At 36.4% G+C, this 27,495-nt stretch overlaps 1 protein-coding gene across 1 annotated transcript; it reads left to right on the forward strand.

Annotated features, from left to right (window-relative positions):
• Positions 1–6,960: 6,960 nt before the first annotated feature.
• SLC38A11 (solute carrier family 38 member 11) lies at positions 6,961–25,476 on the forward strand (the record flags this gene model as incomplete). Its single annotated transcript, XM_083865365.1, has 10 exons — positions 6,961–7,021; positions 7,603–7,737; positions 9,346–9,411; positions 10,992–11,098; positions 11,259–11,338; positions 19,334–19,404; positions 20,218–20,379; positions 22,113–22,225; positions 22,884–23,015; positions 25,231–25,476. 10 exons carry the CDS (start codon positions 6,961–6,963, stop codon positions 25,474–25,476), a joined length of 1,173 nt encoding a protein of 390 aa, XP_083721491.1.
• Positions 25,477–27,495: the final 2,019 nt, after the last annotated feature.

Consider the following 27,495-nt stretch of genomic DNA (forward strand, 5'->3'; position numbering starts at 1 on the left):
TATTTAGTTTCTGTCCACTAATTTCATAAAAAGGTTCTTACGAAGGCCAGCTTAGAAGTTTTAGGATATAAACAAATATTTTCCTCAAACCACAATTCTTTTGAGCAGTTTCTGTAAAGCCCTATACACCCTTGCAGGAGACCAGCTCATCAGCTCATCAACACAGGCAGACTGCCACAGCTGTCATATTAGGAGGCTGCACTCCCCTGTGGCCCTGATCATCCTTGCAGGGGGCACAATAGAGCTGGACAGTTTTCACTCATTGCCCACACGCATCACCAAAGCTCATTGCTCAACAAAATATATTTTTAAATGGTCCATAATCTCTTCCTGGCAGACTGTTATGTATCTCACATCTAAGTTAATTTGCTGTTAAAACATTAGTCCTTTTTTAATATGTTTGCCCTGAAGACACTATTAAAAAGTAAAAAGTTACTGACCTTTTTACAAAGGACTAAAGAATCTGACATTAAAGTGTCGTGTGATTATAACAATCATTCCATACAAAAATGTTCATTTTTTTCTGTTTTACTCCTTCATTCAGAGATAAAAGGATTTGTAGTCTTCTTTATATGTCAGTTTGCATCACATGACTTATTTTTCTAGGCCTGCTTTGTGTCTAATCTTATATCTTTAATCTTATATGGTTTCAGATGATTTAGACATTCTTAGAGTACACAAAGAGCTTATAGTATTGACGACTCTTTGGTTTTTTTAGTGCTCTGTTTGCTCTAATATGTTTAATATTTCTGAAAGATGCCAATGGTTTCATTGGCGTTTAGAAACCTAGTTCTCAAGCAGTAACACTGGCAAAGCAGAAGTTGCAACAGTGTAGGCTTCTCCACAAAGCTCTGCTAACAGGGTTCAATGCCATCTCATCCTATTATTTATTACAGTTTATACACCTTGCCTGGTGGGGATGTCAAGCATGTTTGCATACAGTTTCCTGGATCATTCTTGGAGTTCTTTCAGCAGCCATATCCATGTCACATGTGCCATTTCCAATACCACAAGTACCATTGACATTAACCAAAAACTTCCCCAGCCACAAATTAATTTATGATTCCAAGATGAATACATCTGATCATCCCAAATCATTATTGCTTGGATTTTCCAGCCACTCTATTGATAATTCAATTTAAGGTGTATTCTCTGTCTAGTCCTCCTTGTGGAAAGTGTTTTGCCATGGAAAATTTCCCAAGATACTCTCCAGTAAACAAAAAAATCTCCCTCTTTACTTTGTCTGTTCTGGTTTTATTGTGATTGCTCTTCCCACCCAGCCTTAAATTTCTGTAGATCTTCAGGATTCTCTTGCAGAATTTCTGCTCATAAATACTAAAGGTACTGATAATGATTCCTTTTTGGTGGTTGTTACTCTAACTTATTTTGGCCTCCTAGTATGCTTCTGCATTTAATGAAAATTTATGGTTCTTTCTGTTTCCTTTTTTAGACACAAATTCTTTTTTTTGCCTATCTTTTTTGAAAGTGCCATCTGTTTGTTTGGCTTTTTTTGTAATTGTCTCCTGTGGTTTAATTGTGCTGGCATCCTTCAGAGCTTGATCCTGTAGCACAACCAGAGGGGTAAACAATTGTACAGAGTGTCCTACAACTAACTCCCAAAGAATATGATATAAACAGTGGATTATGGACTTGCAGTGCACCCTGAAATTTAATTCACAATGTACTGCAAGTCTGAATGCCAAGACTAAAATCAGTATTAAGCATTCTATATAATAACCACATTCCAAAGCACAAGAAGCACAGAACAACCCAAGTAATCAAAAACTCTCATAGTGTAGGAAAAGCACCTCTGCACAATCTTTTGGGAAGTGCCTATTCCTTTCCCTAATTCACTGTTACTATATTGAATTAAAACTATTAAGTTTACAAACACTACTAGGAATCATGCCAGTGTGACCAACAGAAGTAAAATTATAGGACTCTTAAATAAGTGGATGCCACATTCAGGCACCAGCCCCCTTATGTGCTAAGAGCTGCATAGTGGGAGCTTGACTGAACTTGTCAAAAAAAAAAAAAAAAAAAAAAAGCCTGAAGTATGTATCTGATTATTATAAGGTTATACATGAGAAAGTATTTGAACAAAACAGAAATTATTTTCTAAGGTAACTAATGACATCAAACAAGAATTAAAACAAAATCACATTATTCAGAGCACTATTGTAGAGCATGAAGGTGTTAGATACAGAGGCCTTGTGAGAAAATTCCTACAGTACTAAACATAGAGAGTCTGGTAGAAGACTATCTTGAAAACTTACTATATGCTTTATTACACTCTGCTTTAAGAGAGCTTAATTCTCTGGTTTTACAGAATTCTTTGTACACTCCAAGAAAGAAAATAACATTGCTACAAATCACGGGAATTGGATCTTAGGCCTCTCAAAGTTTCTTTGCTGAGTCATGTCATCTGACCAGTCACACAAGAATACATGTCAGCTTGTAGCTTGTCATGGAGATGATTAGAGATTTTTTTGAAGGAGCTGAAGCTAACATGCTTAAGCTATTGAATAAAAATGTCACATATGCTCTTTATGTGCACTTTGTTCTCCATATTAAATCATATGCATCACAGATCTTTAAGGACAAAATTACTGATGCACAGCACATGTGCTCCTTTAACCACCATAGTTTACCCGAGCAAACTATTATCAAATATAGGAGTTATTAAGACTATAGAAAGGAAATTAGCACGCTCTATTTTCTCTGCCATTTAGTTGTCATCTCTCTGGAATTTTTTCCCCATAATGATTTAATCTTGTTGAAAATTTTGGGTCCACATTCTGATGATGCCCTCCAGTAACTGGAGTAAGTTCCTAAAGTTAGGTGGACTTTTTTACTCTTGCAGGCCCAACATTTTTGCCTGGCAATACTTCACAGAATTAATGACCACCTCCAATTTTTTATCACTACTACTTCCTACAGGTTTTGGTTTAAGATGTGTGTTTCTTTGTGTGGCTTGTTCCCCATTTCCAAAGCATATTTCTGCTGGACACTGCATGGTTCCAGCTTGGTATCTAGCAACTCAACTTTCAGTACTGTCATTTTGCATCTTTTAATTAGTTTGGCCTCTTCCCATACTTTCAATAGAACCTCAGTGTGCTCTTTACCTGGTCCATCACTCATTACAGCAGACCACCCTTCCTGAGTACAGCGAGGCCTTGCCAACAGCACCGACATTGAAAAGCAGCCACAAATTACCAGCTGTGACATGGGACCTGGTTTTACACATCCCACCGAGAAAACTTTCCTGGTGCCCTCGGCGTACAGAAGCATTGGGTAATCTCGAAGTCCCACAAACTCAAGGCAGAGAAGCGCTCACTTTCTGTAGTATTTCCAGCGAAGGGGCCGTCCGGAGGAGGGGCCGCTGCCTGCCATCCCCGCCCGCCCGTGCGAGCCCCGGGCGCTCGTCCCGCCTCTGTCCGCGGTCCCGCAGGTCCTGCCCGCCGCCTTTCCCTTCTCGGGCCGCTCCGGGCCCGCCTGAGGAGAGCCCGTGCCGGGCGCGGGCCGGGCGGCACCGGCGCCCCTCAGCCCAGCGGCGCCATGGAGCCTCCGGCGGCCGCGGCTGCCCAGGTACCGGGCGGGCTTGGGGCGGGCGAGGTGTGGGCCTCTGGGCGGGCCCGCCGGGCTTCTCCCTGCGCCCCGCGGCCCGTGGGGCGGGCATGGGCTGAGGGGCACCGGGCCGGCCGCGGCGGCTCAGGGCGACCGGCCGCTGAACGGCCCCGCTCCGCGGGCGGGCGGGCGGCTGCGATGGCCTTTCCATCTCTCTTCAGCTGTCCCCGAATTCGTAGGAGGAAGAAAGAGGCATAGGTGCCAGCTCAGGGGGAGAAATGCGGTCTCGGGGGCCTCACCTTGTGAGGCGGGGGAAGGGCGGCTGCGGGGCACGGCTCAACTTCGGTGTCGCGTGGGGAGCGGAGCGTGAGCGCCCCGTCTGCGGCCGAGCCCGTCCTGTCCTGCCGTGCCCCATGCTCTCCTGCCGTGCCCCATGCTCTCCTGCCGTGCCCCATGCTCTCCTGCCGTGCCCCATGCTCTCCTGCCGTGCCCCATCTTCTCCTGCCTTGCCCCATCCTCTCCTGCCGTGCTCCATCCTCTCCTGCCGTGCCCCTATCCTCTTCTGCCGTGCCTCATGCTCTCCTGCCGTGCCCCATCTTCTCCTGCCTTGCCCCATCCTCTCCTGCCGTGCTCCATCCTGTCCTGCCGTGCCCCATCCTGTCCTGCCGTGCCCCTATCCTCTTCTGCCGTGCCCCATGCTCTCCTGCCGTGCCCCATCCTCTCCTGCCGTGCCCCTATCCTCTTCTGCCGTGCCCCATGCTCTCCTGCCGTGCCCCTATCCTCTTCTGCCGTGCCCCATCCTCTCCTGCCGTGCCCCTATCCTCTTCTGCCGTGCCCCATGCTCTCCTGCCGTGCCCATCCTCTCCTGCCGTGCCCGCTGCTGTCCCTGCCCTAGCGGGTGGCCTTGGCTGGCCCGTGGCTCGCAGGGCGCCCCAGGAGAGGACCCTGCCAGAGGAGACGCTCCCGTTCACCTCTCCCGCAGCTCTGGGGCCGCTCTCCCAGCTGCCGTCCCTCCCTGTCTGCGGGCCAGGGGCACCCGTGGGAGCTCTGCTCTTCACACAGGAGCCGTTTTGCCTGTGTCACTACTTGTTGTTGCCCTTTCTTTTTGCCCGTTTAAATATGTCGCTTCCAGCTGGGGAAAGGGACCAGGGCTTAGCAGCGCACGTTGTGTTAATTTCTTGTAACAGCTGAAGGGAGGAAACTGGACTGTTCTGTTCAGTGCAATTTCACCTGTTAGCAGAGGGCATTGGCATTTCAGGAGGGAATGACAGTGTTGCTTCTGTTGTTGAAATCTGTAGTGAAATAAAAATGTAGCAAGTCTAGATAAGAAAGAACTGAGGGAGAATGCTACTTATGAAACTATGTGATAGGAAGAAGATAGGAAATAGTGGCTAGTTTGCCTGTGATGACACAAAAGACTTGGGTACACCAAATGAAAATACTGAACGGTGGATTCAGAACAAATTAAAATACCTGTCTCTTCCTAGGATGCATAATTAAAACATGGGATTCATTCACTGACAATATTGTACATGGTATTTATGTACACAATTACTGTACACAATGATATACACGATACTGTAGATGCTAAGACTTATACACAGTTTCAAGAAAGGGAAAAATCAAGCAGCAGTCCATTAAGTATGTGATGCACCAAGAACACAACTACTTTGGGAAGTCCAAAATTCACAAACAGGAAAGCTGGGACAGGAAAGTAATTTGCTAACTAGCTATTTCCTATGTTCTTATGCTTTTCCCTAGGCACCTTCCCTGGTCATCTCTACAAAATGGGATGCCACGCTATGCTGGCCTTTGATCTGAGACAGTATTACTCTTCTTAAGTTAGTGCTGCTTAAGGATTAAAGGTTCCACTTAAATGTGTAGCCCTACTGGAGGCAGGCAATCTTATGTCTGTCAGTTTATGTGTATACCTACAGCTGACTTTGATTTTTCAGTAATTTAATTTTTTTTTTCCAGGAATATTAGTGACAAGCATTTATATGAGTTTATACTACTTGCTATATATGTTAAATAGGCTTCTGCATCCATGAAATGGTTTTGCCTTCATACTTAGTACACAGAACACAGGCAAGCATTTTATTCATTAAATACTTGTTCCTCTCTTGAATTTCGCAACTTCAGCTAAAATACGGTCTTTCAAATGAATAATTCTAAAATGTTCTCTGGTAGCACAGTGATGACCTAAGGAAAGGATTACTGCAAGTTTATTACAAAGTTCTTTTATGAAGATACAAACGTTAATTTTTGAAGCTACATATTGTGCTTTGAACTTTGGTTCTTTCCCACAGAAACTTTCTGGGATTTGCTGATTTTATAGTGTCATTAACTATTCATAATTAACTAAACCATTGAATGGCACAGAAATATTTTAAATACTGGATAAAGCCTTGGGTTAGAGTATGTTAAGATGTTGACATGCTTTACTAGTAAGTCCTGAAATTAATTTCATTTCTCTGATTCAGGAACGTTTTTTACTGGCCAATTGTATTAGCCAAAATATTTTCAAAAATACTTGATTCACATTTCTGCCTTTGAAACATGACTAAGAATGTCTTTGTTTAGCAGCCTGCCTCTGAGTTTTTATATATTTCTGACCTTCCACTTATTATTTTTCAGAGAATTACAGAAGATTATGGGTCAGACTTATACAGGAATTAGCTGCTTAATACCCCTTTGATTTCTCACTGAAAAAAATATAGGATTTTTTTTTAAATACCTCTACAAATCTGAGTCTATGACAACTTTTATAATAGACTATGTGCAAAATCCTTGTTCTCACCTATTTTTCTCATGTATAATGTTCTCCTTGTCTTCCTGAAATAGGTAGAAACAGATGACCAGACAGCCCTTCTTAATAAGCCCAAGAATAAAGGAGGAAACAGTAATCTGGCATCAGCTGGGTTTAACATTATTAATTCAATCATAGGATCAGGCGTTATAGGTAAGTCTGCTTTTCTTCACTATCCTGTATTCAGTCTTGTTTATTCATGCATAACTATCCAGCATGCAGTATAACATAGACTTCTCACTTTCTGCTGCTGTTGTTAAAGATTTTTCTCTGTACTTATTTGCTCACTTCGCAAAAATGCAGAGGTGTCAGCCTGGGCCACACCTCAGTGGTCAATACCCCAGAGTCTCTTGGCCATAATGATCAGAGACGTTGGGTAGGTGCTGACTGAACTTCCTACTTAAGCAACACTTTGTCCACTGAAAATTATCTTTTTGAGGTTATTAAGCATTCTGGTCCAATTTGGGAGAATACTAGCATTTTTTTAAATCTGAATTTTTCTTTACTTTGATTCTCACAAATAAATATTTGGAAAGAGTCTCCTAGAATCTCTCATTTTTTGCTTTGCAGGATTGCCATATTCGATGAAGGAAGCTGGTTTTCCTCTAGGAGTACTGCTTTTGTTTGTGGTTGCCTATATTACAGGTACTCTAAAGGCAGTTTCTGTTGAAAAGATAAAATTAGTCCTGCAATATTTTACCTAATCTTGAGCTTAATGATACCTTAAACAAGTATATCTATGACAATAAAAATTACTCATTTTTTCCTTACCTCACTAATCCCTTGAGCAGATTAGTAAAAGTAGAGAATTACACTGTACAACACATGAAGCTGCATTTATTTTCATAAAGCCTTAGTTTCCTAGTCAAGGTAAGATTTGAAGGAATGTTCTTATTTGTGCTCTCATAACCACCTGTTTGAGTCCACAGTTGTTATCCTAATTAAGACACTGAATCTTGAGTGGGTTGTATATGACTTTTTAAAAATAGCAGAATGAAAACCTTTGATTGTACTATGATTTTAAGTATTTTTCTTCCAATATGAGCCTATAGCTCCTGGGTTTGGTGGGTTGAAAGATTCTGTGAGATTTCTCATCCCTGCTCTTCCTAGAGCCACTGCTTTTCTTCTTAGAGACTTTTTTTTTTTAGAGGAGTGAAAGAAGATGAAAAGTAATCAAACACAAGTTGGCTCATATTGTCTTTAACAGTAATTTTATATTTTACCAGATTACTCCATTATATTACTGATCAAAGGAGGAAATCTGTCCAGTACCAAAACCTATCAAGAGCTGGTCAGAAAAACATATGGTCTTGGAGGTTATCTAATCCTTTCAACTCTCCAGTTTTTATATCCATTTATTGGTAAGATCGCATAAAATGTATATGTTTAAGTTTTATAAGTAACAAGCTTTTTCACATTAATTCATTGTTTTACTAATTGAATATTAAGAACTATATAAAGAATGTATTGTATATGCTTCTTTGCTATTAAAAAAATAAATTTATGCTGTGGATTCTGAAGAATGACTGAGGAGTAATGCAATGAATTGAAGGATCAGAATAATAGAAATGGACTAAAATGCAATAGCAGAGAAATTGGCGCTCACACATAAAAAAATTAATGACAAAAGTAGCTATAAAAATAGCAAAGGATATTCTGTCCTAGGTTGAGTAGCAGACCACAAAGTTGATGTATCTGAAACAAAAGGAAGAGGCGAATTTAGGAGTATACTGAATTAGTATTTTTTCAGAGATGCAATGTTATTGTAAGTGGGGAAGCCACTTTAGGTCTTGCTAGATTATGTGCTGTCATTGCTCTTCAAAAGAATTAGTTCAGCCTCATACTCAACAAGGTACTAGGAAATGGGGCAGTCAAGACCCTTTTGAAGAAGAAATAGTAAATGAATAAAAAGTTATAATCTGGGCAGGAATTTATTAGACCAGAAGTTTGAAATAGTTATATTCTAATCTGTCCCCTGCTGTAACAACATAATAAAATCAAATCTCAAATAATCTTGGTATTTTCACAATGGGCCTGGCTGCAGGACATGATGAGTTGAGATGTCAAGAGTCTGGACTTGGTGATCACACAGTCACAGATCAAAATTCCTATTTTGGGTCTGGTTACAGGTACCTAAGATTTTTAAGGGCATCAAGTTACTGTTACTGCAGGCAAGAGTTTTACACATTTAATTATACACCTTTGTAAATTAATTACTCCATCGCTAATACAAAAAAAAAATGGTACAGGTCTCAGTCCTTACCATAGAGCTATGGTTATGCTCTTATGTGTGTTTGAATTAATTTATATAAGTAGTGTTAATGACTTACAGTTTCATGACACTGAATATTTATGTATAATTAAGGTCAATACATAAATATATGCTGTCTAAATGCTGAAGACCACAAGAGGGTATAAATACATTTTGTGGGTATGTATACACACATGCACATATTTACACACTCTTAGTGTAGAGTTAGATAAGAATGAAATATGACGGTTAAGGCCACAGCACTTACTAATGAGAAGGAGGAATTGAAGTCCATATTTGATATCTTAATCTATTTTCTCTTTATTTTTTTCTGGTTTAAAGAGTTCCCTAGCTTTTTGCATGAGCTAGAGCATCCTTTGCATTTCATTGCAGAACTGATTATTAGACTAACAGAGGAGATTTACTAAATAGAAACAAGCATTTGAAAATAAACTAAAAAGAATTGCTATTTGAAACAAACTCAGCACAATGGCCGTGTTTATCAGGATGCATTATTGCTGAAGTTGTACCTGTTAGAAAAAGGAAGCGTTAAATAATAATTTTTTTAAACCTGAAACTTACAGGTTGTTGCTGCTAGCCAGAATTCATATTAGAGGGATAGTGGCATATAATCCTGAAATCTACAAAATATTTGTATTTGGTGTTAATCAAATACTTTAGATATGACTTGTACTAACAAAAAGTTATTTTCTTTAAGCTATGATCAGTTACAACATAATAACAGGAGACACTTTAACTAAAGTTTTTCAGAGAATTCCTGGAGGTAAGATACATTTAAAAAATTTAAGAATGGGGGATTATGTATTGGATAAAAGCATAGCATAAGTTTTTTGGAATTACCTGTAATTTAGCTTCCCAATTACTCTTTAAGTTTAGTTCAAATAAAGAATTTGAAGCATATGTCTATGAGTGGGGTTTTTTGAGTTTGTTATTTTTTTTTTCTTTAATAAGCCTTTTCCAAATAAAAACTATGAATCGTAGTCCATATCTATCAATGGACTCAGTGTCAGTGAAGAGAGCAGATACTTCAGTGAAATACTAAGCAAATAGAAGTGAGTCTTCCACAGTTGTGTATTTACAAGATTATTGGGTTTTGTAATTTTTTTTAGATATTTCCTAGAATAAAAATAATTTAAATAGCAAAACTGTAGCGAATAATTCAGGATAAATTGCAAATGATAACATGAATGTAATGCTTTTTAACTCATGCCCCCTTGTTTCCCTTCCTGTGCTCTAAGTTTTCACAGCAGCATCAGTGGAGCAATATGTGTACGTGTTTGATATCTACTTTAGCACAAAAGCTAAGTTAAAACATTCTTCACTGGGAAATTAAACTGAGAGAAAACATGTCTGTAATGAAGTGGAAATGCGTATTTGTATGAACTGTTTCATTTCCACAGGAGAACTGTGATTTTCAGCATGTGAAACCTGAAAGGTGTGGATGTACTTTTGTCACACTCTGTTGTTCTGTGAATACCCGATCAAATTGATAGTGACAGTGAATATCTAATAATTTATGTATAATATGACTTCTGTAATTGGGGGAATCTCCAGCATGGCAAATCTTATTACCTGTCTGGTAGAATACCTGCCTGGAAAGAGGTGGGAAAGCATTATAATCTCCCAAAGAAAAGAGGGAACAGAACACTGAGTTTTTCATGTCAGTTGCCAGTCACTTTCCGGCCATAATTATTCATCAAGTATTCATTCAAGCCAATGATTTATAGTGACCTCACTGAAACTTGGAGATGCTTTATTTTAAGTTGTCATTGGCTTGAAAAATCCACCAGTTACACAAACAAATCCCACTAATTGCATGGAATATTGTAACAGCCTTGTTGCCTTCACATGGTAATTACTTTGCAAGTAGAAGCCTGCTGATGGCAAGAAAGGAGGTGCTCAAAAGAAACCTCAAAATTAATTTATTTCAGGCCATTTCTTAGAGAACAATGCTATTATAAACAGCACAGTAATTGATGTCAACCCAGAGTATCAAAAAATTCTCAACTAGATGGCAGAAAGAAGTAGGTAGAATTTTTTACTTCCAGTCTCCCAGCATTGACCCAGACAAGAGGAAAGACATTAATACCAATCTATACATAGGAATCCAGACTTTGCAATTTTGATTTAATATATCCCAGATGTTATGCATTTGGTTTGAATTTGCAGAATTCTTGTGTTTGTGCCCATGCTGTGCATGGCTTCCTCAGTGTTACTTAGCCTGAGTAAAGGGAATAAAAGCTTGATCACCAACAATTTTTTACTTTTAACCTTTCAAATGTAGCTAACCTTTTCCTCAAGTTAGTCTCTTAAAGAAATAAATTATTTTCTTTTTTGCTTTAGTTGGGCTGGATAACGTGCTTATCGACCGTCACTTCATAATTCTTCTTACCACCATCATCTTTACCTTACCTATATCTTTATATCGAGACATAGCAAAATTGGGAAAGGTAAATCATAACAGCAGTTGATTTTTGGTTTATTGTTCTGTATGCCATTGAAAATAAGTGCCAGTCATAATTTGTGTAAATAGTTAACAAATGCATTGTGCTGCTCAAAGAACAACCTTTCAGCAGCTTACTGACTGAAGTCATGTTTTTACCTTTACAGGTATCTCTTCTTTCTCTGATTCTAACCATTGTCATCCTGATTATTGTGATAGTGAGGACAGTAACCTTCAGTCCACAAGTGTGAGTATTCTTACACTTGCCACAAAGTGAACTTTTGTTCATATATAATCTGTTATTTAACTATTGTGTTTACCTGCATAGTTGTGGAACATGCCTGCTTTGGAACAGACAAGTTATTGAAAAATCTCTATCAGTAATGCAAAACAAAACAGTAATACAAAATGAACAGCTAAATATACTTCATCCTTTTTAGTTTTTTCTTCTATTGAGTATAAGCATATATAGAGAAAGTCTCAAAACCCCTAGAGATAAATGAGAAATTATGGATGACTAATAGCAGGTGGGTCCTGAATCGGCATGTGAGAGTCTGTCGTTTGAGATTTTTAATTTTTTTTCCATTATTGTCAGTTGCTTATATTTACAATCTCAAGATAGCTACTATCTTAGGAATATTTCTTTTTCTGATAGGATAAATATAATAATTTCATAATAAAAATCAAATACAAATGCTGAGACTTTTTTAAAAATAACACAATAATAAAATCTTTGTCATTTGAGAAAACAACTGTATAATATGAAAAACTCTTACTGCACTCATACTCTGAAACTAGTATTTAACATTGGACTTCGGAGTATTCTAGACAATTTAGTACACATAAGTATGTGTTGTGACATTTTTATGATTATGCTGCAAGAAAGTGTTATGGATTTATTATTTTTTCTTAAAGGCTTAGAAGGGCTGTCTTTTATTCTCATCCTTTAAATGTATAGATGTATTAATAAAGATGACAAATTCTGGTTTTGAATGGGCTTTTTTATTTATTGGAACAGGCTTATATGGTACTTCTTATGTTTCCCTGAGTAGATTCTTCCACCAGGATTGTTTCATGAGTGTTAGGCACAATTGTCCATTTGTATTACTGCTGTGATACATGGGTTAATTGCAGGGTATTCAGGTTTAATGGTAGGAAGATGCCTAGAATAGCAGTTTCTTAAGTTGTACCAGATGATGTTGTCTATCATCCACAAAATCTCTCTTCTCGGAACAGTGTGGAACTTCCCTCCCCACCATATTTTTGGAGCAGCATGTTTTTCACAGTCGATGTCAAAGGGTATTTTAAAGGTTAATCTCAAAACTCCCTGTTAAAAAAGGAAGACACTATATATAATACTTACTGATAACCTTGTTACTATGGTAACATTTCATCTTCACAGTTGTGATGCACTGAAAAATATGGAATGCACGGGTTTGGTTTTTAGTGATTCTTGAAGTTTTACTGCTTAATTCTTTAGAGACTTGCATTTCTGCCTTTGCACTTCTTGTTTTCAAAAATGCATCTAGTAAGTTGCTAAACAGTTGGTAATTTTTTTTCCTTACCAACATTCTGTTAATGTCTATTTTTACTATCTTTGCTATTTTTACTTTACAGTTAGACATAGACATACTTTGGTTGTTAAAATTCTCTTCTATTTTGTTAGTTGTATAATGGTAGGACATTTTTGCAATGAAAATAAAGAATACTGTTATATTTTAATATGGGTCTCATCATACTACAAGTGAAACAAGTGAATTAACACATTTACTAGGAATTCTTATTAAAATACAATAGAAGTCAGAGTTCCCAAAGAGATTTTTAAAAATCATTATTATGAAAGCACAGTCCTTGTATCTGTCATGTACAAAAAGAATTTGTACAATCTGGATAAAGGCTTCAATGGGGACAAGAATATTTAATCCCTACAATTGTTGTATGACAGAACTGATTATGTGCCTGCCATTGATGACAGGTGATTGCCAAGAACAAACTAGACAATTCCATGGTTTCCTATTCCAATCCTTAACTAGCCTTTTCTTATGAATTCTTCCTAAATGTGTATGACTCCATTTTATACTTGGTTGATTCTTGGCCTCACCACAGTGGATATCGACAGCAAACTGTTCATGCTTTTTCAAGTGCTTGAAAAACACCTGTAAAAAAACTGTTATTTGTCCCCCTTTGGGGGGATCCATTTTATAGAGAAAACAAGCACAGTTCTTTTAGGGTTTTTGCTGCCTTAAGTTTTCTGCAAATTTAAGTAGAATTGCCCCACCTGCCTGGGATATTCCCTCTGAGGAGCAGAGAAGAAAGATTGGTGTATCTTAAATGCAAAGTATTGAAAGGTCCCTTTCAACTGTATCCCTTGAGAATTGCCATGCTTCTGATTATGTAACCTAGTTTGATGTTAGCCTCTTTGGAAAATAGCATGATTTCATGAATGAGCCTTGAGTTTGCAGTCTAGTGGAACTGCCAAGCACAAGGTACTCTGCTGAACTGTTTGCTGGTGAATTTTCCTTTCTTTGATACTCCTCTCATGAAGTTTGGGATTTCTTTTCTTTATTTATTTGTTCTTCCTGCCTTGTTCTTTTGAAGCCTTTTTGTCCTCTGCCTAACTGTACAGAATTGGATGCTGCTTAATCAGATGATTTCTCCATTTACCAACATATTTATGTTTTTTTCAGTTTTCATCCCATTCTCTAGCATGATTGTGCTAATTGCACATTTAACGCTTTCCATTAAAGACACATTTTGCTTCTTGTTCCATCATTCAAGTCATTGCTGAATACATTCAAAAGTACTGGAATCAGGTCAGGTTCCACTGGAATCTCATTTTGATATCTTCCCGCTTTGATAATTACTTTCTGAGTAGTACTCAGTTTTCATTTACCTTTAGATTTTTCAAAGTGAGAGGTACAAGATCATTATGTGGAAATGATAAAACTTTTTTTGCTTAAATTAAATCCATGCTCTAGTTAAAAATTACATCTTACTTGGACAACAAAGCAATAGAGGATATTTTCTGCAATAATCTGAAAATTTCTGCAGTGTTTTAGGCCATCAGAGAAACAATAAGATTGTTACTATTTTAAACAGGAATTACAAGGTTCTGAATATTACTTCTTTTTATTTCCTTTGGTTTTGGGGCAAGTTGTCCAAGGATATTTTAGGAACATTATTGTTACATTCTCATGAGAAAAACAAAATTTAAGATGTGGGATTTCTTGGTTTAATTTATTTCCTCTTATGACAAATATAAAACTGAGGTACTTCCTTTTTTCAGTTCTGGTTTTGATAACTATCATCCATATGGTTTTTGTTAACTGAATGACATAATAAACCTGCAGATAGAATCCAGTGTTCTGGATTATTAAGAGTACATTTCTTAATACTTTAACATGCTGGATAAAAATACATTTTGACCTTTATTCCCATCTGCTTATGGCTGGGTATTTACTTACTGTGATCAGAAAAAATAGGTAAGAATTAACTAGAACTGTAAAGTGCAGCATATTTAATACTGCATGGAATAACTTCATGCTTCAAACCTGAAACTAACATTCCTCGCTGTAAAAAGAAATATCTTATGTAGCTTATAAAGAGGGATCGTTTTAATTTAATTTGATGTTCTTTAGCAAAAATGTTATGATGTCAGTGTGTCCATAATACATAAATGTCTATGAAAAACTTCAAGAGCATCTGCTACACATAAAGAGGATGTGAGAACTACTCAAATGGCAGCTGATCACAGGGATAAAACACCAAAGGCTCAGCAAAAAAACTTGAAAGTAAAAAGTTGATTATTTCCTTCATATAAAAGCAGTAGTAAGCAAAGGTAAACTTTAGTGTGTGATGAAATTAAAAAAAACAAACAACTAAGCTACTTTATATTTACAGGACTGTTAAGTAATTCATTACAGAAAAAAGAGGAGTAGAAGTAGCTGTATCTAAAGTTGGACTGGTATAACAGCTTTGCCTTGTTTGTGTTCTTTCACAAGATGACTTTAATTAATATAAAATCCAAGCCTAATGTGAACCTAGTCATTTTCTTTCCATTATATTGATTAAAGTTATATTCAGCATCTATGAACTTTTCAGTATCTTTAAACTTTTAAAGTTCAAAATACCTAGAAAGGTATTTTAACTTAGAATAGAATTAAATTGAAATGTTACAATTAATTTCCTAAATGTTTAAATCACTGAATTAAACCCAAATGAATCTGTGAGATGATTCTGGATTATATTGTTAACTGCCAACCCTAACTTGGCAGTTCGACCCTGATCTTCAATCCAAAACAGTGGAAGTCTTTTGCTCACTACAACATGTATCTCCCCTGTCAAAAATATGACTTTGTTTCTCTCCAGAAATCACCTTTCTTTTTTCAAGTCAGTGTGTCATAGCCACAAGCTAATTGACATCAGGGATATTTATTTCTCTTGCCTTCATTAAAGATGTTTTGCTTCTCATGCACTCTTCTGCTGCAGCATTTCTATTTAAATGACAGAAAAGATATTTGTATAGCATCGATCTTAAGATGGGGACTATTATGCTGCACGTGTTTTACAAGAAGTAAAAGACAGGCCACCTTAGACTGCCAAACAAATTCGCTCAACTCTTACTCATGATCTGACCTTGTTAGGATGTCTTATCCTTTGCCTGGTTCATTTGTTCTTCTCAGTTTCCCTGTTCTTGTGTAGAGAAACATGAATATTTTCAAAACTTTTTAGAATTCATTAATATGTTTATGGTATATTTTCACGTGCATATACTGAAGACTGAGTAAAGTCTTATTTTCTCACCCTCTAGGTCTTCTTCATTGCTAGGCCTCACTACCTTCAGTCTGTCTTGCTTTTGTCTTAGTTTCAGCTAAGACTTTTCCTCTATGAGAACTCCCTTAGACTGTCTTTTTACTTAATCTTTTACTATTTTTGTTCCAAGAACTACAGGTAAATTACATCTTAGGTTTCAGTTTGTGTTTCAGCTTCTACTATATATGGTAGTACAGCTGTCAGCAAGTGCATTTAGTTTAAAAAATAATTTCTTCTCTTACCTTTCATTGCTTCATCTAACTAACACTTCAACATTAGTTAGATGAAACAATGAAAGGTAAGAGAAAGAAAACTTCCTGTCCACGCAGGCATAGCCTATGCTTTTATACACCGAGTGAGAAGCAGAGAGCTCGCTGGTTTTGTCATTCACGGATTTTCACAGCTAATGCTGTTCTTGTATAAGCAGCAGTTAATATCTTCCCCTAATAACTCCTAACAAGAATGTAGGTCAGGACAAAGGTCCCCTCAAAAAAACCCAAACCAAACCAAAACAAAAAAAAAAACCCAAAAAAACCTTGAACAGTAGTAGCAGGATTGAAAAACCACAAGTTATCCTGTATTCTTGTGATACTATTTCAGGATCTGTATGCATCTGCCTACAGAGATGCATATATTTATATCAATGTGTGTATGTTTGCTTTGACAGATGATGTTTACATTAGTTGCCCTTTGACTTCTGAGTGATTTAATGTGATTGTTCACTATATGGCTCTTCCATAACTAACTCCTACTTTTTTCTGGCAGTTTTCTCTTTCTGAGAAGTCTTTATATGAATTCTTATTTTATATAGACACTTTCATGCACCTTTTCCCAGGTGCTTTTCATATGTCTGTCTATATGTTCTGCAGACAGAACTTGGGAGTAACTTCTTATTTATATGATCACAGCTCTAGAACTGTTGACTGTCAGTTCCAGACACTCAGAAATGAAATTTCTGGCTGTGTGCTTTCACTATATGAGATCCCTCTATTCTCACAATATGAAAATGTTTTTCAAAGCACATGCAGCAATGTATGAGTTACTGAAGAAAACAGCACACCTGTACCAGCATACACTGTAGGACATTACAAGTTGCTGGTAGTGTTCAAATCAGGGATCTGAAATTCTTCCTCTATTCTGCAACTAGAATGGAAGGAATTTATCTTCTTAGGCTGCTCAATAAGCAGGATTTTGTTCTTTTGGATTTTTCCACCAAATAATACTCCTAATCTGATTTGTCATTCATTAGTAAAGCAAAGCAATATCTTGGTCTTTTGCATATTACTAGTGCATAAGCTAACACTGTGAAAGGAGAAAACCAGGTCCTGTGATTTGGGGGTTTTTTAAATTAATTGGCCACTTTATTAAAAATATTTCAAGTGAAATTAATGTGCTTTCTGAATTCCATTTTTAAATCTGTATTTGTAGGAGATCATAGTACAGCATTGCCCAGGATGTACTGTTTTCACAGAAATGAAATGTGTTTCAGGCAAAAGCAGTCTTTTTTTCTGTACATTTAAAAATATTTTGGTTTATAATGTATTAGATAGTCTAAATTATTACACTAGGAAAGATTCAAAGAAAACTGATAAATTCTGCTGTCAAAGTAAAATATAAAGCAAACTTTCACTCTGTATGTTTATTATCAAAGCTGACCTCTAGTGGTTACAGAGTGGAACAAATGTAGTGTTAGCTTCCTTTATACTCTTTTTATTTTGAACTATTATTGCAATTTTTTCAATCAGATACGAATGTTTTCCTGAAAAATATTACATTCAAAATTATTAATATTAATTTTCCAGACAGATCTCTAGGTGTAGTGATTTGAAATCAGTGGCACTGTAATATTAAGGGAGCTTTATATAAGGAACAACAGCAGCTATAGAGGGTCAGAACTCACATTTCTCAAGACAAATACCAGATAGCTCTAATTCATCCATAGTATTTTACATCTACTTGCCAAGTCTGAAGATATTTTAGGAGGGCCATATTCAGCTGCATGAGGCTTGAAGCAGTATGATACAGCAATTCAGGACAACATGCTGTACCTGAGGACAAAAAAAGGGAACTTGATTTTACGTTCAGGTTCTGTTAACCTCAAAGTTGAGCTTGGCAACCACAGCTTACGAGCTGAAAAGCTGCTCAAGTCTGAACTGAATGCATTAGGTACTTTAAATCTGGGGTTTATTAATATGAAAAAGGAAGGATTGACTGTTTGAACTCAAGAAATAATAAGATATGAGTTCTGAAGGAGGAAACTACAACTTTTTTTTTACCTTTTTAAAATTATTATTATTATTACTTTTATTTTAATCTGTTTATTTTTAGGGTCTGGAGGTGTAAGTTATACATTTGAAAGCAATGAAACCTGGCATAGCATATGCCACTGTAGCTGTCAAAACCAGCAAGAGGGAGAGATCACCAAAGAGAGGGAGAGATAAAACTGACATTGTTACCTTCACAGAACTGGCCTGAGTGCCATACTGCTTCCTAGGGCAGTAGGAAAAGAGCATCTTGAGGCCTCAGGTGGCAGCAGCTTTCCCTCTAAATAAAAACAGAGCAATCAAGCTTAGCAGTAGCCAACTTTTAAAGAGCAAGCTTCTCTGGATTGTTTTTCATTGTGCTTTAATATTACAAATTCAATATTTAACTAGCTTGTGAATTTAATTTGATGGTTTTAGCAAATTATATTTCTGGAAAAAGATTTTGTGTCCTTCCCCATTTTTTTTCATTTTGGCTCTTTATTCCAAGATGAAGTTCATGCAGTAAATGGCTTTTAACAAAGTTTCCTGATGGCCCTCCTATAAGCATTGCAATTATCACAGGTCCAAATCTGTGAGCACATCTTAGAGGAGGAGGTGTAGGGAATATTATATTCTTGCCTGCCTGTGAAAGTCTTCATGTACTCTCTTAAAATTTCTTTTATGTTTTGGGAAGTACCAGAATCTCTTAACTATGAGGAACTATATTGGAAGAGGTGTAAAGAAATGCAAACTCCCTCACTTGATTTGTAGCCTAGTAAAACGGTGTCTTCAGACTGCATGGATTACATGTTTAAATTCAAAGGTAGAAATTGACTCTAAATAGTCAGAGGACATTTTCAGTTGAGATAACCTTAGTCAGAATCAGTAACAGCTTTTACCTTTTGTGTTACTGTTTTTTGGTATATGCTAACTTGAAGAGTTTATTTGCAAAACTGAAAGAGGCTGACGTTTTTGACTGTAAAAGCTGGTTACAGAAATACTTGAATCAAAACAAGGGAGATGAGAAAGGTATCGCCATGGTTTCAGCTTGTTGATAAACACTGCGGCTATTTCAGAGAGTTCTGGAGATTTGTCTAGCAGCAGTTCTGTATTACAGCATATTACTTGAGTAATTTTTAATATCTGATAATTGAAAAGAGCATAATCTATTTAAATGTCTATTTTAGACCCAAATCAGAAAATGCATGGATATTTGCAAAATCAAATGCAGTACAAGCCATTGGGGTGATGTCATTTGGTAAGTGTTTTTTGCTGTTGGTTTTTTTTTCAATATTAAGATCAATTGTAAGAAACTATTTAATATTTTGATCCAAGATTTTTTGGTTTAATATTAATGTTAAGCTGGTGTAGAAAAAAAATGGACTGAATGATCCATATGAATGTCATTGTTATTGTGTAAGACATTAACCTCATCCATTGTCCATTTGGCCCTAGAGGCTTGCCACTGTAGCTGACACAGTGTGCACATGAGTCCAGCTCACCCATGCAGGTCATCCTAAAGCCCCTGCAAGTGGGTTCATCTCACTGATAAACTGAGGGGTCTGGGATCATTCTGCATTCCCTTGGGTAACCTCTGACAGAAAAGTCCTCATTCTGAAATCTGTTCCTGCCTGCAGGATCTGGTATATTATTTCTTGTTAATGTTGTGATAATCTGAGGCCTCCTAATGATTGCTGCTGCCTAAAATGGATGCCATATGAAGTCCGAAAGTAGCAAATGGCTCTGCAGATTTAAAAAAAAAAAACAACTTCTCAAATCTGCTGCTGAATTCTTAAGTACAAAAAGAGCAGAAAGAGGAAATAGCTGTGGAATGGAGATGTGGAAGGTGGAAAATGGCATAGCATTTAAAGATAATGTAATCAGAATCATCTTGGGATGAATATAAACCTTCATCAAATCAACTAAGCAAGCAAAGGTTCAAGCCATTTATCTTTGCCACTCATTGCAAGATTAGTGTTTGTATTTGATAATGAGTGGATTCAAGCTCTGCTCTGTCTATGCATTTATGCATGAATTCATACATTTGCTTTAACTGTCATGTGTGTTTCAGCATTTGTCTGCCATCATAACAGCTTTTTAATATATGGGTCTCTGGAAGAACCCACATTAAAGAACTGGTCTCAAGTCACACATATGTCTGTGGCCCTTGCTCTTATCATCAGTGTAGCGTTCGCTGCCTCTGGATATATGACTTTTACAGGATACACAGAAGGTAAACTGCTTGATCCCTCAATTTTGGTGCTTGCTGTAATCCTTACACTTTGCCTTTCTGTCTGATTTTTTCTGTAAATATCTTGGTGACTGTAAAAATGCAAAAATCATAGTATATTTGGGCAGAAATAGGACATCCCTCATAGTTATCTAACAACCACAACACGATCAAAAAATGTCATGTACATGCTAATAGCTGTCAGATTCTTAAGCGTAAGCCTTACCAGTAACAGTCCCCTTTGAATACTTCCATCATTAAAACACTTTGAGGACTACATAGCTATGATTTAACCACATGGTCTAGCAGCAGAGAGCAGTAAGAACAAAAATTTCCTACGGGGTATCTGGTATATACCTGGGTATATTTTCTTACCTTTTTTCCTGTCTGTACTAATACAGCATCTTAGAGTTAGGGACGTTTCCTATTTTTGCAACAGCTGTTCTGGTGTTACAAATCCTACTGTCCCCTCTATGGGAGACAGTATGAATATTTATGTATATGAATACACATAAATGTGTATAATCAATGTTGCATCATGCTATTTAACGTAATTTCCTTGAAGTGAGAAAGGTATGTTCATAAGAACAAGGTGTGAATTGGTTTCAGTGCATTACTTTCTTCAGGGAAAATACAAACTTCATAAGCAAGCATAATTTCTGTTACTTAATAGTGACATTCCGGATTGTAGGAGGAGGCTTCCAAGCTTTTTCCTTTTCTGATGAGCAGCAACATTTAGTTGAGAATAGAGAAACTGTAGGATGGAGACTCCTGGTTTATCTGTCCCTTTTTCCAACGTCCAATGCCTACTCCAGCAGAGTAAGTCATTGTCCTGGATGTACTGTAGGTAGGCAGAATGCAGGCTGGCTGAGAACTTTCAGGTACAGAAAGCTCTGCCTGCAGCTCCTCCTCAGCTTATGACTCTTGTGTTAGCAGGTTTCATCTCACCTTCTGTCTCCCTGTCAAAATCTTTTGGCTGTTTAAAGGACACCTTATTGCTTCTTCAATGCCACTGTGATCCCTAAAGCAGTAGATCATGAGACAGTGTCGTAATCGCATAAAAGAGATCTAATAGATCATCTGGTCACTGTCTTGCACTGTCTCTTGTGCCTCAGAGATCATTATTACAGACTCTTTGTGGTAAACACCAAGCAAGATGATTTGAATTTTATAGTGGTGCTTTTGTTTTTAGATATAAGAAGGTTTGCTAGGTAATAATCCCTATGTTTATAATGGGGTTTGGGGGTCAGAATACTTAAAATTCTTCTCTTCAGCTTAGTAGCTGTGATTAGATACTATCAGGGAAATCAAGTTCACCACAGGTATGTCTCATCCTTTTTTATGTAATTGTTGTTCTAGGAGTTTTTAGGGAAAAATTGTCTTTTACACATAAGCTTTCTTTCTGAATCTGTCACATATTTATTTAATCAGACACTGGCATCTCATACAAAATCTGTGTTACAGGGAAGATAACAGATGAAGAACTCTGATATATATATTTTAAAATATTTTTTGAAGTAAATGCTACTTGAGGTAAATACACTGCTACCAGTAGGATAAGCTGAAAGTTGCTCCTGGACATAACTTGTGACTGAAACTAGTTTCTAGTTACATGTCAGAAGAGGGGAATCAGAAAATCTCAGTTACTTCAGTAACTCCAGTAACCTGCACTTCAAGTTGCAAATATAGGTAAATGATGTGAAGTTCAAGCTAATTGGTGTTTTGCTGTACCTCAGGAGATATATTTGAAAACTACTGTAGAGATGACAACCTTGCTACATTTGGAAGGTTTTGTTATGGAGTTACTGTAATTCTCACCTTCCCACTTGAATGTTTTGTGACCAGAGAGGTAAGAATTTATTACATTTTCTCTTTAACACTGTTGTTATATATTAATAATATTCTGACATTATTAATACATATTGTAGCTGAAGTCTGTGGTTGATCTGTGATAAATATCAGCATATTTTATCCTGCTACATGCAGTAAGTGTGGGGGACTAGCTGTACTGTTTAGACATTGGCCATATAATGTGTTTTACATTTATTGTAATATCATTCAACATTATATTAATAATTACTTAATAATATCAGGACTGCTTAAAATTCCAAGTTTGGCATAAATGACACTGTTGTTGAGAATAGCCAAAAGTATGTACTTTTCATTCTTAATAGTTTTGCTTTTTAGAAGTATCTCCATCTAGGAAATCCATCAATTCAATAAATAATTGTGGATTTGTTCTGTAATGGGCAAATGAGAAAAGAGTAAATCCTAAAATCCTACAGATACAACTAAGTAAATCTGGCAAGTGTTCTGTAATTTTAGTAATGATTTTATGAGTTATTTTTGGAAGCAGATGAAGATGTTTCCTGAAGCAAGGTAAGTAAAATTCAGCCAGTGTATTCTCATCCATTCTTTTAGTTTCCTAAGGTTATAGAAGGTTTGGAGTAAGCTGTTCAATAACATAAGGAGAAGAATCAAGGTTTAAAATTGTGGTTCTGTTTCAGGTGATTGCCAATGTGTTTTTCCATGGGAACCTCTCAACAGTTCTGCATGTCTTTGTGACAGTAGTTATCATTGCTGTGGCGACTGGTATATCATTAGTGTATGATTGCCTTGGAATAGTTTTAGAGCTGAATGTAAGTGAACCTGTGTACTCTTTTATTTAATAAATCACTTATTAATAAATCGGAACTTTGTAAAATCCACAGCACTACTGAAAATGTTATGTAATTTGACATAGTCAGTAGTAGTGTTAGAAGAAGGAATTATTGCTTCAAAACCAGATAACTAAAGGTGAAAGGAAGTTCAAGAAGTAAAATTCATATAGTTGGAGGAGATTTAGGATAGTTTTCTAGATAAGGCAAGTGGCTATGACTTACCAAATTGTTGTAATTCTCTAGGGAAATGGTTTCTCCCTCCTGACCCCCTGGAGTCCCTTACCACTTAGAGTGACCCTTACTTCCTTCTTTGACCCCATTGGCTGTGGTCCAGCTATCTCTTCCCTGACCGGGAGGCTATAAATTGTCTCCTCTTCCTTTGTTCCTTTAGTATAATTCTCTCCAAATCCTCCTAATAACTGAGCTAGCTAAAGCCCCAGGGAGGAGGGCAGGAGAGTGAATTTATACACCAAATGTGTTTAAGCCACAGCAGAAATCACTAAAATACTCATCCAAAATGTATAGTGGTACTGAATTTAGCATTTCTTTCTCTAGCTCCTGTTTCTGATGAAGTTGGCAAATTACTAAACACTGGGGCAGATTCTAGTGACTGCCTTGTGCCAAAGGGGCAAAAAAAGAGAGAGAGGTAGAAAGAAAGAACCAGTAGTAGCTAGACCACAGAGATGGTCACTGGAATATAAGACTCCCTCAAAAGCAAGCATTCCATCAATGCAGTGTTTTTTTTTTTTTTTTCCCTAAGCAATTAGTCAATAGTCAAGCTAATTAGTTGAGTAAGTAAGTAATCAAGTATTAGTTAGCAAGTAGTCAAGTATTCAGTTACAAATAGAAGTTGATAGCCAGGCATTTGCATGGTAGCTCCTATCTTATGGGTTGTTCTTTTTTCTTTTCCTTTTTAAGAGAGAATTTGACAATAAAGCTGTAGGTATTAATTGGATGTAATAATTGTGGTCAGAAAGATTGTTCAGTCTTGAGATCCAGTAGGGAAAAATGAATAGACAGAGCATTTACATGTGAAAGAAAGGTGATCTGTCTTTTCAGCTGGCTTTCTGTCTAGCAGAAGAGCTGTCTTTTAGCTCTTCACCACAGATGGCATTTGATAGTATTTCTCTTTCCCTGCTTTCTGACTTTAGAACAAAACAGAAGCCATTGTGTTTGCCTGGTGGTAATTCCCCAGGGAAAACTACTGGGTCATATGGGAGTCAAAGGGCCACAGAATTTGTTACTCTTTTACTGGGATGCTGGTTTAAGTTACTTCACAGACCTAAATCTTAATTTTCATGGAGAAGGTACTTTGTGCTTGTACCTATTTTGATATCTATACTGATCATCGTTAACAGGTTCTACCATACAAATATTGGAACTTTTGTACAAATGATGATGTGAAGTTATTACTTAGGCTGGATTACTATCCTGCCATAATTAAATTGAAACATAGTGTTTGTTAATTATGTAAAAAACATTCTATATAAAATTGCTCCCTTTTGGCATGTAACTCATACACTAATCTGCAGTTGCTTTACTATAAAAATAATTTTTTAAGTGCTTTTTGTTTTTCTCTTTCTAAGAGAGCATTTTAAAGAGGAGCTGAATTTTTAGTGACAGGAAAGATTCTAATCTGTCAAAAGGAGCTTTGCTTTCATAGGGAAGTCAACCTAAATCAGGTTATAAATGTCAAAACTGATCAGAATTCTTTGAACTGCTACATGATGCTTCCACTTTAAAAAAGAATTTATTCCTTTTAAAGGCAGTGTTATATCTAAACTCCTCCATGGAATTATCTTAAATATTTTAATTCAGTTCAAGTATTGAAGAACTATGTTTGGACTTTTACTCTATCTCTTAAGCTGAGAAACTTTGGGTAATAAGATTTCATGCTTCTTTCAATGTTAAAATATTATTTTGTCTCAGCAAAGCAAAAGTGTTTAAATAGATCTGAATTATTTGATTTAGTTTAAATCAAATTTAGTTTAAATAGTTTGACAGATAATCTTGCATATTACTTGGGACTTTGAAAATAAGGTTTTTCATATAGCAACATGGGAAAAGGCCTTTATCTTCTGTTTTTACTGTTACATCAGTGTAATCACAACTGTTAAAAAAATTAAGTTTTTGTTCTTCACATCTAAATAAACATACTTATGAGGTTTTTTCTATTGCTCTTTCCCACACACAGGGAGTTCTGAGTGCTACCCCCCTTGTTTTTATCATCCCATCAGCATGTTATCTGAGGCTGTCCAAGGAGCGGTGGAACCATTCTGATAACCTCATATCCTGCCTGATTCTCATTCTTGGTGTGCTAGTGATGGCAGTTGGGTTTGTCATGACTGTCTTGCATCCCCAGGAATGTAGCCACGGAAAAGAAATGTTCTACTGCTCCCCCAGTAATGTTTCTTTACCGAACAGCACACTTCCACCATAGGTAGCACACCAACCTCCAGACTAGATCAGGTATATCTCATAGTGAACCATACACGCCAGTTTGAAGGAGAGTGAAACAAAGATTTTTCATGTTTTGAGATGCACTAAAAATTTTAAACTGTATAACTGTATTTAAATACTTGATTTTATGCTGCCATCCTCTTTCAGGTAAGACTTCAGTTTTAACTGTTGAAACAGAAAATCTCAGAGGTGCCTTTCAGTAGACATTACTTGAATAACTTGCAAGCCTACCAAAAAGGTTGCATTTTGTTAACTTAGTCTGCAATGCTGTATAAATGCCATAAATTAAATGTTTTGGAATATAAACCTTTCCCATGTTTCATTGATTTAACTTAGTTTTAATTAATTTTATAATATTTAATTATATTTATTAGCACACTATTGTATGGGGGTTTTTTGAAGTCCTGAGAAAAAGTATGTCTGGATTTCTGTGTATTACAATTCTGCTGTTAAATCAAAAGACCATTATTAACTCCGTCTTTGATTTTGCAGTAGCTGTCCTTTAGAGCTGAAAGCTTCCCTTTTACTGGATCTTGAATCAAAGAAAATTTTGTATCCTGACTGAACTGCAACTGATCCAATTTAATTGTAACTGTTACAATATGTGGTCTTGTAATTGAAAGATATTGCAGGAATTAATCCACAAGAATGGATTTAAAAAGATTGAACTAGGCAGTCTTTGTAAAAATTTCAAGATTGACAAAGAAGGAAATTACATTGCAGCCCAATTCTTACATTTATAATATTATTCATTATTTCTGAAACTGAATTGAAACTAACATTCTAAACCTGATTAACATCTAGTTCTCTGTTTCTTTTCAGTATATGACTAATGTTTTTGTCATAGTTTGTCAAATTTTGGTGATTTTTTTATGTTTTCCAAAATTTATTTAACATTACGGATTCATGTATATATATATGTATATGTATAAATATATATACATACATAAGTATATATAAATAGACTCATGTGCCTATAGAATAGGACTAATTTGAGGTTGAGTAATATGAGTATCCTCAGTCATATCAATCCTGTCGTTTTTAAAATGTTTTGTCACCAAATCAAAATGTGTACTTGAGTTAATTTTTGCATTATTGTGATCCTTGTGGTTCCTCATGCCAACTAGATGCATAATGCTACTTCATTTTTATGCTGCTTAATACGGATGGGTTTTGCCTTCATCTTGCATGACAAAGCTATGTCATTCAAGACTTCCACCTAAACAGATCTGTAAGCAAGAGTCACTAGATGGTAATAATACTTATAAGGATAACACACTTTCTAAAAGTAGTGCTTCCAAAATAAATGCTTTAAATATTACTGGGGTTTTTTTTGTTGTTGTTTCTTTGTTTTTGTTTTTGGGTTGTTGTTTTTTTTTTTTGTTGTTTTTTTTTTTTTTTTAATGTTGTAAAGCAATTAGAGAGAAGCATGAGTATTACTCTGCATTAATTTCTCTACATAGTGTCAACTTTGAGGGTGGTAATTTATTTGTTCTCTAGGTAGCTGATACTGTTCATAGAGAATATTTCTCACCAGTTTAGATTCAGTAATAGCTGATTTTGTCTCAGCTGTGGGTGAATCATTACTGAATAGATTCATTTTCTTCTATGCCAAATGGAGTTAAATCCAAATAATATTTCCCTGTGACAGCTAATGAGATCTTATTGATCAATCGTAATTCTTTCATGCTTTGTTGTTCTGATTTTTTTTTTCTTTTTTTTTTTCTTTTGAAGTAGGTTACCTTGTTTCTGGTATTAATTCTAAACTATCTTTGCTGTAGAGTGGCAGTGGAATAATTTCCATTTTATTCTTCTGAGACTGTGTTGTTATTAAATCATGTTTGCATGTCCTTTGTGAAGGATGAGTCTTGCTATGCTTTTCTACTTTATAAATGAAAATGTAAAGACTTTTTGCACTGTTCTTTTAATTATTCAAGTGTAAAGTCTGAAGTAGTAATAGTCAGTTAAATGTTTTCATTGCTGCCAAAGCTTCTCTTGC

The sequence above is a fragment of the Zosterops lateralis genome (genome assembly GCF_965231275.1).
Source record: "Zosterops lateralis genome assembly, chromosome: 7".
Taxonomy (NCBI): Eukaryota; Metazoa; Chordata; class Aves; order Passeriformes; family Zosteropidae; genus Zosterops; species Zosterops lateralis.